Source organism: Ceratotherium simum, chromosome 38 (genome assembly GCF_057802395.1).
Source record: "Ceratotherium simum simum isolate JZ-2026a chromosome 38, ASM5780239v1, whole genome shotgun sequence".
Taxonomy (NCBI): Eukaryota; Metazoa; Chordata; class Mammalia; order Perissodactyla; family Rhinocerotidae; genus Ceratotherium; species Ceratotherium simum.
In genome coordinates, this window is record NC_141937.1 from 24,465,738 (window position 1) to 24,481,758 (window position 16,021).

General features: G+C 42.9%; 1 protein-coding gene across 4 annotated transcripts in view; it reads left to right on the forward strand.

Annotated features, from left to right (window-relative positions):
- Positions 1-10,440: 10,440 nt before the first annotated feature.
- Positions 10,441-16,021, forward strand: part of STXBP5 (syntaxin binding protein 5) — a 170,082-nt gene continuing 164,501 nt past the window's right edge. For 3 of the 4 annotated variants that reach the window (XM_004440948.3, XM_087425201.1, XM_004440949.3), the window contains exons 1-2: positions 10,442-10,834; positions 12,100-12,197. In XM_004440948.3, the coding sequence (XP_004441005.1) occupies positions 10,688-10,834; positions 12,100-12,197 (245 nt within the window). In that variant the 5' untranslated portion in view covers positions 10,442-10,687. Of the gene's footprint in view, positions 10,835-12,099; positions 12,198-16,021 lie in introns of all 4 variants that reach the window. The other variant, XM_087425202.1, reaches the window with a different exon arrangement.

The following is a 16,021-nucleotide window of genomic DNA, read 5'->3' on the forward strand; positions in this document are numbered from 1 at the left end:
AAACTTACATTTCTGTTACTTTTGATACATTTTTTTATCTTTCGGTTTTTGTCTTTACTATTCAATTTGATCTCCACAGCATTTCTTCTTTTTCTTCCTTTTACAAAGGGACATTCAGAACCCGAGGGGTTAAGTGACATGCTAAAGGGTTGTATTGGCTCATACTGGAATCCAGAGGAACTATTGCCTTCTGACCCAGAGCCCATTGATTCATTCTGTCTCAATCACTATTCTATGCCCCAGGGTTGCAGCTGAGAAGAAAACAAAGTCCCTTACAAAAAAAAAAGTATAGTGTGTCAGTGCTATGGAGAAAAATAAGGCAGAGTAAGAAGACAGGTGTGGATGAGCTGTGCCTGTACGTGTGTGTGTGTGTGTGTGTGTGTGTATTGGGCAGGAGGGGGTAAGACTGCTCCTCTTTTGTGGGAAAAAGTCAAAGCAGGCTGCATTGATAAGGTGACATTTGGGCAGGGATGTGAAAGAGATGTGGGATTGGATCACACAAATATCTAAGGAAAGAGAAGTATTGCCTGTGGGTTGGCCAAATCCGGCCCACTGCCTGTTCTTGTAAATAAAGTTTTGTTGGAACACAGCCATGCTCAGTCCTTAATGTATTTTCTATGGCTGTTTTTGTGCTATGTTGGCAGTGTTGAGTCGATGTGACTGAGGCTGTATGTGGTCCATAGAACTGAAAATATTTACTGCCTGGCCCATTAAAGAAAAAATTGCTGATCCCTGGTTTATGTGGAAAGAATAACAAATGCAAAACCCTGTGCTTGTTGTGTTCAAGGAATAGCAAGAAAGTAAGTGTGGCTATGGTGGAGTGAGAGGAGAGAGTGAGAGGAGATAAGGACAGAGAGCAAGCGCGGGAGATTGGATCCTGCAGGGCCTTTACAGGCCATTGTAAAGAACTTTGACCTTTACTTAGAGCAAGATAAGAAACCACCGGAGGAGGTTAGGTACAGAACAGACATAATCTGACTTACATTTTAAATCCATCACTCTTTTTAGAATAGATGAGAGTGGGTTAGTTTCGTATATACTGCAATAATCCAGATGAAAAATGATTCTGGCTTGGACTAAAGCACGAAGGTGGAAATTGTGAGAATTTGTCAAATTTCGAATGTATTGTAAAGACAGTGCTGATGGGCTTGAAATAGAGATGTGTGTGCATTGTGTGTGCTGGGGCAGAGAGTGGGGTAACGGGTGGTCCAAATTTACTTGTGCGGGCCTGAGCATCTGGGAGGACAGAATCGCCATTAACAGACAAAAGGAAGATTGTGGGAGCTGTAAGGTATAGTTTGTGGTTGGAAGTAAAGAATTTAGTTTGGACATTACATTGTAGATGCCCTTTGGATACCCAAGTGGAGATGTCAAAGAGGCATATGTGAAGCAAATCTGGAGTTCAAGGGAAAGGTTTGAAATAGACATACAAATTTGGGAGCCATCAATGTTTATATAATATTTAAATCACAAGAACAGAATAAAATCACCTAGAGAGTGGCTATAGACATCACAGAGAATGCTTTGAATATTTACCTTTTAATTTCAATACATGTGACAAGTTTTGAGCTAGGAACTTTATACTCTTCATCTCTAATCTTACAACACTCTATTTAGGTAGGTATTTGTACACCTATTTTACACAAAAGGAAATGGAAACTTCATTGTTAAATGACTTGTCTGATGCTACTTATCTAGCGACAGAATCCAGGTATGTCAGCCTCAGTGGTCCGTCTGAGCCTTCTCTGTTCTGCCATGACATAAGAAATAGAAATACAAAAGAGTGGACATCAGCTCTGCATATTTCAATAGTTCCAGAGGCAGTAGAATTACCCAAGTAGGTTGCACATGAACACTAACGTTATCACCATATGGGTACCTCCTCTCTCAGTTTCAACTGCAGTTAGACACTTCTTTAAGGAAACCACTAGACTGGTGAACCATGATAACGCTATCATGAAACTTCTTCCTCAATTTCCTGAATTTAACAAACTCGCTCATCGTGAATAAGCAGAACATTTCTTGTTTAAGAGCAGACGAAGAGGCAGCCACTGCAGAGGAATTTATGCATCTGTGTCATGAGCTGCATTTTAGGCAAATGACAAGTTACTAAGGTTAGATGCTCTTACGGGACACTGGACACAAATCCTTTATGAAATCAGAGGAAACAAACCTCGTGACTGAAAACTGGATATGAATCATTTGAAACAGCACAGAGACAGAGAATATTACTCAGCTATCGATGAGACCCACAATGTCACTAAAATCCTTATCATGTTGCGTTTACCCTCACAAATGTATTAGCCCTAAGTAAAAGTTTTTTAATTGACTGATAATCTCAAACTACTTGGTTTCCACTGGCTTCTTGAAAGTGCAGTCATATCCAACTGCCTAAAAATAACATGGACCAGAGAGAAGCCTGGTAGACTGCTTCTTTTCCTTCCTACAGGCCTGGGCTGAAAGGAATCATCACTTATTTTATTGCCACAAAAATCAAAAGAGGACCATCTATCTGAATATGAGAACCTCCACTCACCCCAATTATGAAGCCATGCCTTGAGGTTACACCCTTCTTATGGTTATGAGGAAACCAAGGAAGGGAAGTTGTATTTGGGGCCTGTTGAACAAGATTAAGTCTTGGTGGAAATATTTGAGTCACGCTGGTCTGGATGAAACCTAGTGGGAGTAGACGGAGGTTTTGGATGAATAATAGGGAATTGAGTGATTCGAGTGTCTTTCCTCCTCCACCCTCCATGTTTCTCAATCCCAGGTGTTGCTTCCATGGAAGCCCATCCTCTGGGACAAGGGACCACGATGATGAGTACATATCCATTGGGAGAGTATTGTTACGGAGAGTTTGAAATGGTATATGGTGATAATCCTCAGGAGAATAAAAAGATGCGTTCAGCATTGGTTCTTGTCATTCCTTTTAGGGATTTTGCTTCCTTATCACTATATGGCCATCTTATGGAGTGCCACAACCAAGTTGTATCATGTTTGTATTCCCCACAATACCCAGCAAAGTACCTGTCACAAAGGTTTGTGGAATGGAATACTAATGATCATCCTGCTGGCAGAAGCACCAGGATTCAGATTCTTGATCCTCTGTTTTGGAAATGGCTCTCGTGCTGCACGCTTCTTCTGTTTCTCCCTTGCTTTATAGACTTTAGTCGTTCTGTGTCCCCAGCATCACGATTATTATCTCTCTGGATGTACTTATGGGCCAGGAACAACCTGGAACTCAATTATGAAAGTGTACATAGTCACATTCCTCGTCCCTCCCTGGTGAAGAATATTCTTTGTTTGTGCTTCTGGGCTATTCACCCCTTTTTTTCTGATTAGCTGAGAATATTAGCGGAGTGTCAAAGAGAAGGAAGTAGATGGTGCTACACGAGGAAGTATACAAAGAAAATGTCTGGGCAGTTTGAGAAAGGGGGATGTGGAGACAGCGGGTGAGCCATCAGCAAAGGCTGGGCTTTCTAAGGAGAGAGGGATGGGAGTACCGGAAAAACTGCCAGGGGTGAGGAAGAGTGGGGTGAGAGGGTTATAAATAGGGCATATAAATAGAGAATTCTGGAGAAGATTTCCTATGCTGTTTCCTATGCTATGTTCCTTCAAGGGTTATCTTAAGAAATCATTCAGAAAAGATTAAAATGGTTCTCCAAGGATTTGGGAGCTGGGAGGGTGTGTGTGTATGGGTGTATGGGTGTGTGTGCGGGTGAGAATAAAACGGCTCAGTTTTAGGTGGGGTATAGTCAATGTCTTTTACACTGATTTTCGTAACCTTTTGGTTTACTAACATGTTATTAGGTTACTTAATAGAGATTTTCCATTAAAAATTGCATGTCCAAAGGAATTAGTTTGTGCCATTAATCATAGAACCAGGAACAGTGCGGCGGCCACCGGAGGTAGAATTGAGACTCTGAGTGTGTGAAAATAGAATAGTAGAGTAATGCAAACAGACCAGATGACCATGAGGCCAGAGGTTACCTGAAAGTTGAAGATGTTTGACCTGGAGGGAAGCAGATTCTACAATTAGAGGTTTGTAGGCACGTTGTTGTTGGACTAAGTGTTAAGTGTTTGCTAAAAACACGGTCAAGGAATCCATTCTGAGTTTAAAGGTAGATACCCGGTCCTCTTTTGAGGAACTCCACCCCTTGTATTGAGACTATGATTACCTGCCTTCTATACAAACCTCCGAGAGAGTCCATTAGCATTGCTTGCATGTTTTCATTGTTGGTAGGATTCTCTTGGCTCTTTTGGTCCCTGGAGAGAGGGTTGCTACCATTCTCCTTATGATAGGGTTTTTGTTTTGATCCTTTTTGATTTCTCAGGTGGTAGCCTTTAGGGTTGACCAGAACGAAAGGAGAGTCGGCATCTAAAAGATCTAAAGCCAGATGACTAAGAGATGTGACCTGGAATGTGTCTAGCCTCCAAGCCTGAGACAGAAGGCTCTGTCGCATCAGTCAGCCCCGATTGACACTATCTCCCTGGGCTGTCAAGCAACTCTCTCTGAGGGGACAGTGTTCAGTTTTCTGTTAGCACAACAGCACTTAGTTATTGACCTGTGTGCTGAGTAGTGTTTAATTAAAAAAAAAAAAAAAGTGTGGCCTGGCAATTCCCTTGGAATCACACTTGGTATGCTTGACCTGCCCCAGGGCAATACTTTTTAGAAGTATTATGATATACACTTTATTCTCTCTTTTTGTCGTGTGTTGTGGGGAGCGGGGTGTTGGGGGGGAGGCTGGGGTGGTCGTCGGGCAGGGGACAGGCGGGGTGGAGCAGAAGGAAGCAGTGAGGGTGGAGGGTGGAACAAAATATTAAATTTAACTGCTTTTCAAAGCTTCTTCAATTCCCACGGTATGTGACTGCGAGTAATTGCGTAAAGTACAATACAGTACAAACTTGGTCTCTAGCTCTTCAGTCATCAAATCAAATCATAAGGAGTTATTTGAAAAGAAAAGTTGAAACTTTGGTAAAAGTTTAGCAAAATTCTCAAAATATTTACAACGCTATTTAAATCCTAAAATAAGACACTGAAATTAAAAATACTGGGAGCATTATTCCTCCCTCAAATATTTTTCTCACTGTAGAAATATTGTTCCCATGGTGGAAATAGTATTTGAAATATATGAGAACTTATTGAAGAACTCCTGATTGCCCAGTTTCTAGGTTTTAAGAATTTGACAATATTTTTCACTCATATTACATTAATGCCTCATATTTTGCATTTAAGTATTCATTTGGTTCCATTAGTTTTGTTTTGCACTTCTGGAATTTTCTCTTCACTTGAACTTACGGACCTTTGTCTAGACATTTTTCTATATTGTTTAATGATACTCTTACAAATAATATTAAATGGTGACAGAAATAATCTATGCAATCAGGAAAGCTCATTAATACCTTTTTTTTTTTTTAATAATTTTATTTATTTATTTATTTATCCCCCAAAGCCCCAGTAGATAGTTGTGTGTCATAGTTGCACATCCTTCTAGTTGCTGTATGTGGGACACGGCCTCAGCATGGCCAGAGAAGCGGTGTGTCGGTGCACGCCCGGGATCCGAACCCGGGCCACCAGCAGCGGAGCGTGCGCACTTAACCACTAAGCCATGGGGCCGGCCCACATTAATACCTTTCTAATCAGTTTTTCTAGAAAGGCCAGAGCTTGACAAAGAAGATCATAACATAGTGGATGCTGCTTGTTCCCAAGCTTATTTACTGAGCTGATGATATTTGTTGAGTCCAGTCAGGTACAAACGGTACCTGGAAATTATCCAGGAGTCATAAATGTGGAAATTAAATTGCAACACCACTCTTCGAAGTGCTCAGGTCAAAAATCGAGGCATCATCCTTGCCTCTTCTCCTTCTGATACCCGCCATACTGTCAGCAAATCCTCTTGGCTCTACCATTAAAATATAATCCAGAATCTGACCCTTGATCACCACAACCACTACTTTTAATCATTCCAGTTTAAGCCACCAACTCCTTGCTGGATAATTGCACTAGCCTCTTAACTGTAGAGAGAATTGTGAGTAAAGGTAAAAATGGCAGTAAAAGACTGCTACCATATCTCTACTTTCCTTTACATTTTGGGGCAGGCTGTGTCTACATTTCTGTCAGAATATTTGATCGCAAGAAACAGAAACCCATTCAAATTTGTTTACACAAAGGAAAAAAGAAAGTGCAGACAGATTTCGCAAGGAATAAGGACTAGGAACTGGAAAGTCAGGAATGGAGAGTCTACTGTCCACATCTCTTGAGTCACTTCTCGGTAGCTTGTGTGTCTGCTCCCTTCTCCGGTGTTCCGCCTAAGTGTGGGAACTCTAAGCTTCAATCCAGAGCTCTCCATGACTTCCTAATTAGCATCTTTATAATTCAATTCCGAATTCCCAGAAGAAGAAAATCTTTTGGCTTGGCTTACTTCTGCTGTCTGCCTTTGATCCAGTCAACGTGGACCAGGACACTTGGTCACCTGACCAAAACACGGTTGCCTAGGCCCAGTAATTCAGCAGGGCCTTGGGGACGCATTCAGAAAAGGGGGCCTGAACTAGGCAAACTAACTAATTAACATCTCTGCTGCAATTTACGAATAATTTAAATTCAATATTCTGTTAAGTGGTGCAGTGAATCAATTATTGACACGCAGGCATCCTTTGGGACTCAGTAAACTGAAATTAAGTCAATATAAACGAATGCTAGCAGGTGGGATAGGTTTGGTCTACCTTCCAGAAAGTTTTTACCACAACATAACTTCTCATTAAAATATTTATTTTCAGTTTCTACTTTATTTCTCTCCATAAAAGGAATGTTTTATTTATTCCTTTATTCTATTTGTTTATTTTATTTATTCCAGCTGCCCCTATGAGACCAATAACAGAGGCTTTGTTAGCCCGGTAGCCTTTAAACAAGATAATGAGGAATGGCATATTCAGGAATGTTATGAATTCTCCGTCTTGGGCATTCCATGATGAATAATTTAATGGGCTGTCTTTGTTTTTGTATGTTGAATCTTTCTTTTTTTTTTTTTGCCTTTTTATTTTCATTGTATTAACTGAGTATTGGTTAGAGCTGTCTTGACTCAGCTAAATGTAATATAGTTGTCTATAATTTGTCAGTGGAATATACTATTACATCATCACCTCCTGGTCCATTCTTCAATAAGCAGGTAAGAAAGATTTCCATTTGGGAGAATGTCGCTTGCCCAAAGGCAAAAAGCTATTGAATTGCTTGGATTCCACACACTAATTCATTCATTAAAACAAAACAAAAACATAAATAAAACTTTGTCGAGAGATTATTATGGGTAAAACTCTCTGCTCTGCGCTTAATTTTAAAATGAATAATATAAATTATTAAATTTCTAAACAGTTTATTCTAAACTTAAAATTTCTAATTAATTTCAATGTAAAATCTTAAAATTTCTAAGAGGGCTGGCCCAGTGGCATAGCAGTTAAGTTCGTTCATTCCACTTCCGTGGCCTGGGGTTCGCCAGTTCGGATCCTGGCCACGCACATAACTCACCGCTCATCAAGCCATTCTGAAGCAGTGTCCCACATAGAAGAGCTACAACTCTACAACTATGATACACAACTATGTACTGGGGCTTTGGGGAGAAAAGAAAAAGAGGAAGATTGGTAACAGATGTTAGCTCAGGGCCAATCTTCCTCAAAAAAAAAAAATCTTAAAATTTCTATCAATTTAAAAAATCAATTGATCTGTTTAAACTGACAAGAAATATTATGAGTTTGAGGACCCATTATTTTATCTTTGCTATCACAAAGGTAGATATTTGGGGTCATTGTTGTTTTTTACCTACAGAATTCTGGATATGTCCTGGCCTCCCTGAGCTTGGAGAGGATGGATTGCAAGTTCACAAGGCTAACCTGCATTAGCAGATATGCTCCAAATTCATCTTAAATTCCACATGGTCTCTATGAACCAAAGTTTTGGTAATGCCAGGATGAGTTCATAATCCGATGACAGGGGTGAGGTACGAAAATCAAAACAAAAATTGTAAAGTCAAAAATGAGTGACTGGCTTAAATTGCTGATCTCTTGAAGTCCTTTTCACTTCAAGGACCCTGACAGTAGAACGGAAAAAATGACATTTTTGAGTATCTACAGAGTGCTAATCAATGTAGTGTGAATTTCACAATTTTTTTTTCAGTTTATCCTCACAAAACCCTAGGAAGAAGGTAGTATCAATTTCATTTTACACATGAGGAATCTGACGGTTAGGAAAAGTAAGGAATTTGCCCAAGGTTGCACATATTACTGAGGCCTGGAATGAAATTCATGTCTTGCAGACAACAGAGCCCAAGATTTTCCCCCTACACCATAAGCCCTCTCAGCAAGAAGTTGTTCTTTCTCCGAAGAGTTTTATAATCCAATGATGAAAAATTACCCAAAGATTTACTTTCAACCTAGATGAAAAGGTAGATCATAAAATTCTATGGGGAAGTGATCTGTTTTGCAATTCCCCCCGTGCAGGCAGTTGTAGTGTTAAAAAGCTCTCCAGGTAATTCTGATTACTTCCCCACCTGCCTTCCAATGCCCTTCTCTGTCCTCTTCACCTGGTCAATTCCTACTCATCTGGACCCAACTATGGTATCACCATTTCCAGGCCTTCTTTGGCCGGTTAAATTACCCTCTACCAGTCCTCCTTGTGCATGATTCCATCAATGAACTCATCACATTGTTTTACAACGACTTCTTTATGTGACGTTTGCCTCCTTTACACTGTGGTGAGCTTGTTAGAGGCAAGAACTGCATTTTTGCATCTTCAATACCCAGCACAATGTCTCACCCTCACTAAAATGTGTTTCACAGAACTAAGTAAACAGAAATTTCAGCGCCCTTCGGAAATAGCTTAAGAAAAATCCCCAAATTTGTTTTATTGTTCGTTGCCCCCAGTGTGTTAACTAAGTCAATAAACATTAAACCACAAAATTTTTATAGGTTCCAAGTCTAAGACACCGCCTCTGGGCGCGGAAGCGCCACGGAAAACTACATTTCCCGAAATCCCTGAGCACCGGTCGTAGTTGATTTGCTGATTGTTCTTGAATGCCTGTCACATCAACCAATACCGGAGGAATCTCCCCGGCAGGGGCAGGAGGCGGCCAATCACAAAGAGGAGGGCGGGCACTTCGGATTTCGGTTCGGGAAAGCCCTTGGTAGCTGCTCTGCGGCTCAGCCGGGACCGTCAGGGTAGGGAAGTGGTTCGCTCGGGATGGGGTCGTCCGTCCCTACCCCCACTCCACAAATCAGAATTCGTCTTTATCCTTCCTTAACGTGTTTCCTAGTTTCCCATCTTCCATCAGGCACCTCTGCTGGCCCCTCTCCCTGTGGAAGCCCCTCTCCGGGAGGGTGGCCGCAGCCCGCATCTCTCTCGACCTTTCCAAACTTGGGCCGGATCTTTGTCCCTAAGCATCCCAGGCAGACGGTGTCGGGGAGGCGGCGGCAAGGCCTGAGCAGAAACCTCCTCCCTCCGTCCCCTCGCCAGGGCGGAGACGGCCCTGGGGACTCCGCGGATGACCAGCCCTGCAGGGCGGACGGGGGTCTGAAGGCGAGCGGCCGCGCGCGCGGGCCGGATCCGGGCTGGCGTGTCGCCGGCCGGGGCGGACACCCGGCCCCGGAGCGGCTCCCGGGGGGCAGCCTCGGCTGTCCCGGCAGCTCCCCGCCCCGCCCGCGCTTTGCCCGTCCCTGGAGGAGCAGCTTCAGGAAAGCACTCAGCCCCCCGGAGGTGCCTGTCCCTTCCTAGTACCGGGAAGCGGGCCACCCTGTTGCCACCGGCACAACCGTGGTCTAGACGCTGTCTTTCCAAACCCAGTACCCCCCGCACCAGGCCCACCAGGAAAGCAACAGGCCCCCCGCTGCAGCCCGCAGGGGGGCGCGCGGAGACCCCGCTGTCCGGACGGCGTGTGCAGCCAGGCTGTCCCGCTGCTTTGGGCCGTCTACACCGCTCCTGTCCCAGCGGCGGGCGCAGCGGCTGCACACCCCGGGCGATCGGGGTGGGACACGGCGCAGCTCCGGGGCTCCCGCAGGGAGGAGCAGCCCCGGCCGCCCTCCGCGCAGGGCGGGCGGGGGCGCGGGGCGCGCGGCGCGCATGCGCAGGCCGGCGGAGGCCCAGCCGGAGCCGCGGCCGCTCGGCGGGCGTTGAGGCCGCGCCGGGGCGCGGGGGCGCGGGAGCGAGGCGGGGGCGCGCGGCCGCCGCGGCGCCTGCGGGCCCTGCCGGGCGGGCGGCGGCGCTGAGCGGCGGGGGCGCGGGCGGGCGCCGGGACCCCGGGGCAGCAGGGGCGCCGGCGCGGGCGGCGGGGCGGGCATGGACGCGGCGGGGGCGAGCCCGCGCGGCGGCGCGGCGCACTGCCCGCCCGCGGCCAGGTGAGGCTGGGCGGAGCGGGCTCGGGCGCCGCCGCCTCTGCCGGGCTCCGGCCGCGGGGCGGGACGGCGGCGGCCGCGGCGGCGCCACAGCAGCCGCGCTGAGCCGCGGCGGCCTCGGAGCCGGAGGGTCCCCGCGCTCTCGTCGTCGTCGTCGCAGGATTTCCTGTCTGGATCGGCTTGTGCTTCTCCCCAGCCGCCTCCCGCCACCCGCGCTCCCGCTCCTCCGCGGGTGACCCCGCGCGCAGTTGTCCCCGGCCCGGGCTCGGTGCCCCCGCCCGGGGACCCGCGGGGGCGCCCCGTCGAGACCATGAGGAAATTCAACATCAGGAAGGTGCTGGACGGCCTGACCGCCGGCTCGTCGTCGGCCGCCCAGCAGCAGCAGCAGCACCCGCCTGGGACCCGGGAGCCCGAGGTCCAGGAGACGCTCCAGTCCGAGCACTTCCAGCTCTGCAAGGTGAGCGGGGCGCGCGCCCCCAAGACCGGGGCCGTTTTGGGGCGCCCCGCGGGCCTCACAGGGGCGTGCGAGGCATAGGGCGCCGCTCAGGAGCGTACCGCGGCTGAGGGGCTCGCCGCTGCTCGAGCACACGTTTGCTCGGCGCGGTATTTTGGAGATTGACATCATCTGCCCCTTTTCGTTGTATGTTTTTTTTTTTCTTTCCTCCCCTTTTCGGATGCAGCCGTCGTTTCAAGGTTGCCTTGAACGCGTGCTACTGACCTTTAATTCCTATTCCTAACAATCTGGTGGCTTTTTGTATTCAAGCGTTTTCATATCATTCCCCCGCTTCGAAGTTTCCCTTGGAAACAGCGTCTGATGGATGTTGTTTATCCGAAAGCCAAACCTGTTCAGCCAGATCTTTGCTCATCGCTTCTACCTGAAAACGGGGTAGGAGGCTTAACATGTGGCATCACAGGGTCCTTTTATCATTATGTTTGGGTAAAAAGTCCGGTGATTTTTACCTGCTGGGGGCACGTCCGTTGCCGTGGCGATCTGTAATTCAGAAAGAATGATGCAGCGAATTAACTCACCGGCTGCTCAACGAGAAATACAAACTTGTCTGCTTATGAAAACCTGCCCTCCTCCTAACTACCGTGCGTTCATATGTCAGAATTTATTAACAGTGTGTACGTACACTTTTTTGTCCTAATGCCCTAAAAATATTAAGGATTTAATAGCAAAGTACAAACATACATGTTGTCCCTATTTTCATGCTGTTACAGTTGCAAAACGTTGGGATAGATGTTTGATGATTGCTTTACTGAATCCTTGACTAAAGTCATTATATGACAGCTTTTCCTTCGAAGGACTTGAATTCAGCGTCCAAATGAAGTAACGAAGTTGTCACACTTGAAATAAAGCATGAATGGCATTTTTAAATGAATTTGCAGAATTTTTGACCATTGCAAACTTGAGTAATTTGGTGTCAGACATGATAGTATAGAATATTAGGAAGAAATTTTCTTTTATATAGTACCAGCATTACAGAAGAGCAGAAATGAAAGTGTAACACTGGGATCGATTTTTGTTGTTTCGGGTTCTATGTGAATAAGTTTTATTTGTTAATGTAGATTTCATAGTTTTTTTTTTTTAAAGCAGTAAGTGTGTGTATATGTGTTTTGCATCAGTTATAATTGTTTCTAGATTCTAATGCCTCTACTGACTTCTGTTTTTAATTTTCACTTGCTCCCTCGGTTGCTGTGATGTCACTTACTCATCCCTAGACTGTTCGCCATGGATTTCCCTATCAGCCGTCAGCTCTGGCCTTTGATCCTGTGCAGAAGATCCTGGCAGTGGGCACTCAGACTGGTGCATTAAGGCTGTATCCTTTCGTTTCGTTTCCTTTTTTTTAACTTCTGCTGTATTCTCCCCAGTTCTTATGTTGCTGATGAGTTGCTTTTCCTGTTTAATTCCAAAGAAATGGTATGATTGGGTATATATTATGTGAAATCATGTGGTGTTGGCTTTTCCCTTTTATTATTATACATATAATCAGGTTATATGTCACTATGTTGTTTCTCAGCTCTGTTTATAGTAGCTAAACATGTATCCACATAGAGTTCTAAAGTTTTGCAAGAATAGCTACTGTCTTTGCAAGGAGCTAGAAGTTTCTAAGGGGAAATATATCTGCTTATACTAGTGGTCTATTGGATAGAGTATGTTAAGGATGAGGGTTAAAGACAATAGCACAGGGCATGTATTAATTGCTTTTTAAAAATATTGTGCGTGGTAGATGTTGAATTTATGACCTATTTATTATTCTAATGAATTGAGGTTGAATTTGAATTTGGTTGTTTCTGACTTGTCTCTAGAAAAATCATTAGGACACAAATGTTGCAAATTAATTTTATATAAATAGTTATGAAGGGTTGCTGTTTCTAGAAGTTTTAGAGCATTATCTTAGTATAATGCAAATGGATAAGTGTAGTTACTCTTGATGTTTTCCCTTTTGTAGTCTATGTTTGTTATGTATGTATGTAACAGTAAAAACTGTTAGGTTTCCGGTTTTCTGTTAGGTTACCGGTATTCTGAAGTATTGGTATAGAATTATTTTTCCTGATTGTGCATGAACTATAGTAGTTTGTCATAGCGTTTTTTCCAAATACCTACTCATTCTTCAAGATCATTTTTTTGGTCTGAACAATGGAGAGTACTTCTCACTTCCTTTTTAAAACTATTTAACTTGAAATAAAATTGTGTTTGCTTTTACCATGACATTTAAGCATACTTAACCTAAATGCCCTTATTTTTAAACTTAAACATAAGATTTTTAAAAGAGAATGCTTTGTTTATCTCTCTGTAGGATATCTGCTTCCTACATGTTACTGAAGTAATGTATTGGTAGTAAATAGGAAAAAAAAATCATTAGATGATCTCAGGAGACATTACTATTGTCAAAAAAACAAAACAAAACAAAACAGAGGAGGGGGCAGCTTTAGCCCTAGCATTTTAGATTTATGTGGTTCCTGAGAAGAGGGAGGGAACCTGCATTTGAGTTAATGTGCCTTGCCTTGTTCTTATAATCTTTCAAAATCTTCATTTCAAAGAAGTACTGTAATGCTAGCAGGATATGCTTCAAATTTCATTTGTGACAAGTGTACTACCTTCAGAATGCTTATACAAGTTTTCAGATGGGCCATTGAACTGTTACTAAGTGAAGTCTATGATTCATAGTCAATACCAGTACTGTACTCAGACCTATTAAAATGGCAAAATCGACCAGGCTAGATCTGAATCTGTGAATTTCTAAGACGGTATGTCTACATGGCTCTTGCCCAAATATCTAGATAGTTGAGACTAGAATATTTTTGGCTTCAGTTGTTTAGATACTTTTATTCCTGTATCCAGTGATCACTACCTTCTAGTTTAGGGTTCCTATTTTAATCTTGTGATGATGGGAATAAAGTTAATTTTGTCAGTGTGGGTACTAAGTGTGCAGCAAACGCTGTGTAGTGACAAGAGTAGTGCATTGTTGGATCTAGATGGACTATTTGGAACTAAAAGCAGATTTTTTTTTTTGTTCCCAGGAAAAATATTATCACTGGACCAAAAGAAAAAAAATAAAAAGTTGAATTAAATCAGTTATTTTTAGATTATTTTGCTCTTCTTTTAAATGGGTTCAATTTTTACCATTTTCCCAGCGTAGTCTCAATTTTCTTATGGTACATAACTTTTTTTTTTGTCTTTTAACAGCCAATCTGCTCCTTTTATGATTTAATGTAAGTGAGTACCACCAGCTAGGCTGATTTTGTAAAACCCAATATTTTCCTTAGACAAGACTTTTACCCCTAATGTATTTGAATAATTAGCAAGTTGACACAGAGAAAGGAGTTAAAATGTTAGACCTAATGCTAATTGCCAAATAAAAGCTAGTTCCGGGTGTTCAAAAATCATCACTTGTATATGATTTTTGCTTATACATATTTTTTTTACAGTTAAATACTATATGAATGAAAGTGAACCTGTAATTATGGTTTATAATTATAGTCTAAATTGTTTTTTAGAACCTCTCTTACTGTATTTAGAAGTCAGGAAGACTGTTTACCACATGTATTTCTACTTTCCCTTTTTATAAGATTTATGTGAACATTCCAGAGTGCTAAATTGGTTTGCCTACCAGTAATGCCACCTCGTCATTCCTTCTGTTGGGTTTAAGTGGCAGATAAGCTTATAAGCTTTATTTATTACGGCTTTGATTTATAGAAAATGACTAAGACCTTTTTATTTTTATCTAATTTCCACATATGTGATTTAAGATATATGTTAGTTTCTCTGTTCTTTGTTATTTTGAAAGCTAGACAGCTAAAATTTATAGTTTCTAATTTCATAGCTCTGTATGGGTTTAACATCCAGACTTATTACAAGTCTGTTCTTTTGTTCTTGCTCTTTTATGTTTTTTGCTATTGCAATTGGTTTCTTCTTTTTTTTTTTGTTTTTGTGAGGAAGATCAGCCCTGAGCTAACATCTGCCAGTCCTCCTCTTTTTGCTGAGGAAGACTGGCCCTGAGCTAACATCTGTGCCCATCTTCCTCTACTTTATATGGGACGCCACCACAGCATGGCTTGACAAGCAGTGCGTTGGTGCGTGCCCGGGCCGGCGAACCCTGGGCCACCGCAGCGGAGCACGCGCACTTAACCGTGTGCGCCCCCGGGCTGGCCCCTGCAATTGGTTTCTCTTACCGCTTCTTTAAAATTTTCTTCTCATGTTAGACTCTTGTAGCCTGTAATACATTTGTCCTAAAAGGTATCTTTAGAGCAGCGATATAGTTCTAGATAAAATCTTTTCTTTCATTTAACTGTGGAACAGAAAGTAGGAGGTGTTTTCAGTAGGATTGGGCTGTTAGAATTTGAAATGCATGTCTGATTTGACCAATAGAATGTCTTCCTAAATGTTGGAGGACTGTACTAAGTTTATCTACTTTGAGGTTAAAAAAAACAAACAAACAACTAGATGAGAAAGTTACAGCTGATATCTAATGTTGTAGACAAGAATTAGTGAAAATCTGAATCCTTAAAGACATCTAACCAATAATGAGGCAAGATAAATTTAATGTATTTGCTGCACTAATGTATAGCAAATGGCTGATGATATCATTATAAATGTGCTTTATGTTCAACCTTCTTGGCTTCTGGGGAGAATATGAGGTTGGAATGTACTCACTGAGCGGAAGCAGGAGAGCATAATTTTATATAGCAAGTCATGCAGCAGTGATGTGATTTAATTATCTTAATTCTCCACTTTTTGCCACGTAGAAGTAGGTAGAGTTTGATTCTTAGGAGAAATCTAGGGATCAGAACTATTGGGATCAAATAGTCTAATTATCTATTCCCATATGAATACGTAAAAGGGGAAATAAAAGGTTCTACCTGAAGAATCAAGGCATTTCTAGTAATGCTGGTTTCGTCCTCATTAAGGATCCTGGTTTACTAGTATAATTTCAGATTGTTCTCTACTCTGTTGCACCCATGGGCTACCCAGATCTTATTTTTAGGGTATTTTTGTTTAAACACAGCAAGGTCATTTTATGTATGAATATTTCAAGGACTAAGGAGAAAACTGGAATTTCAAATTTGCTGGTCTTTTGTAAAAACATATGAGTTTTTACTCATTGATTGTCTTCTTGACTTGTGGAAAATACAGTATAAT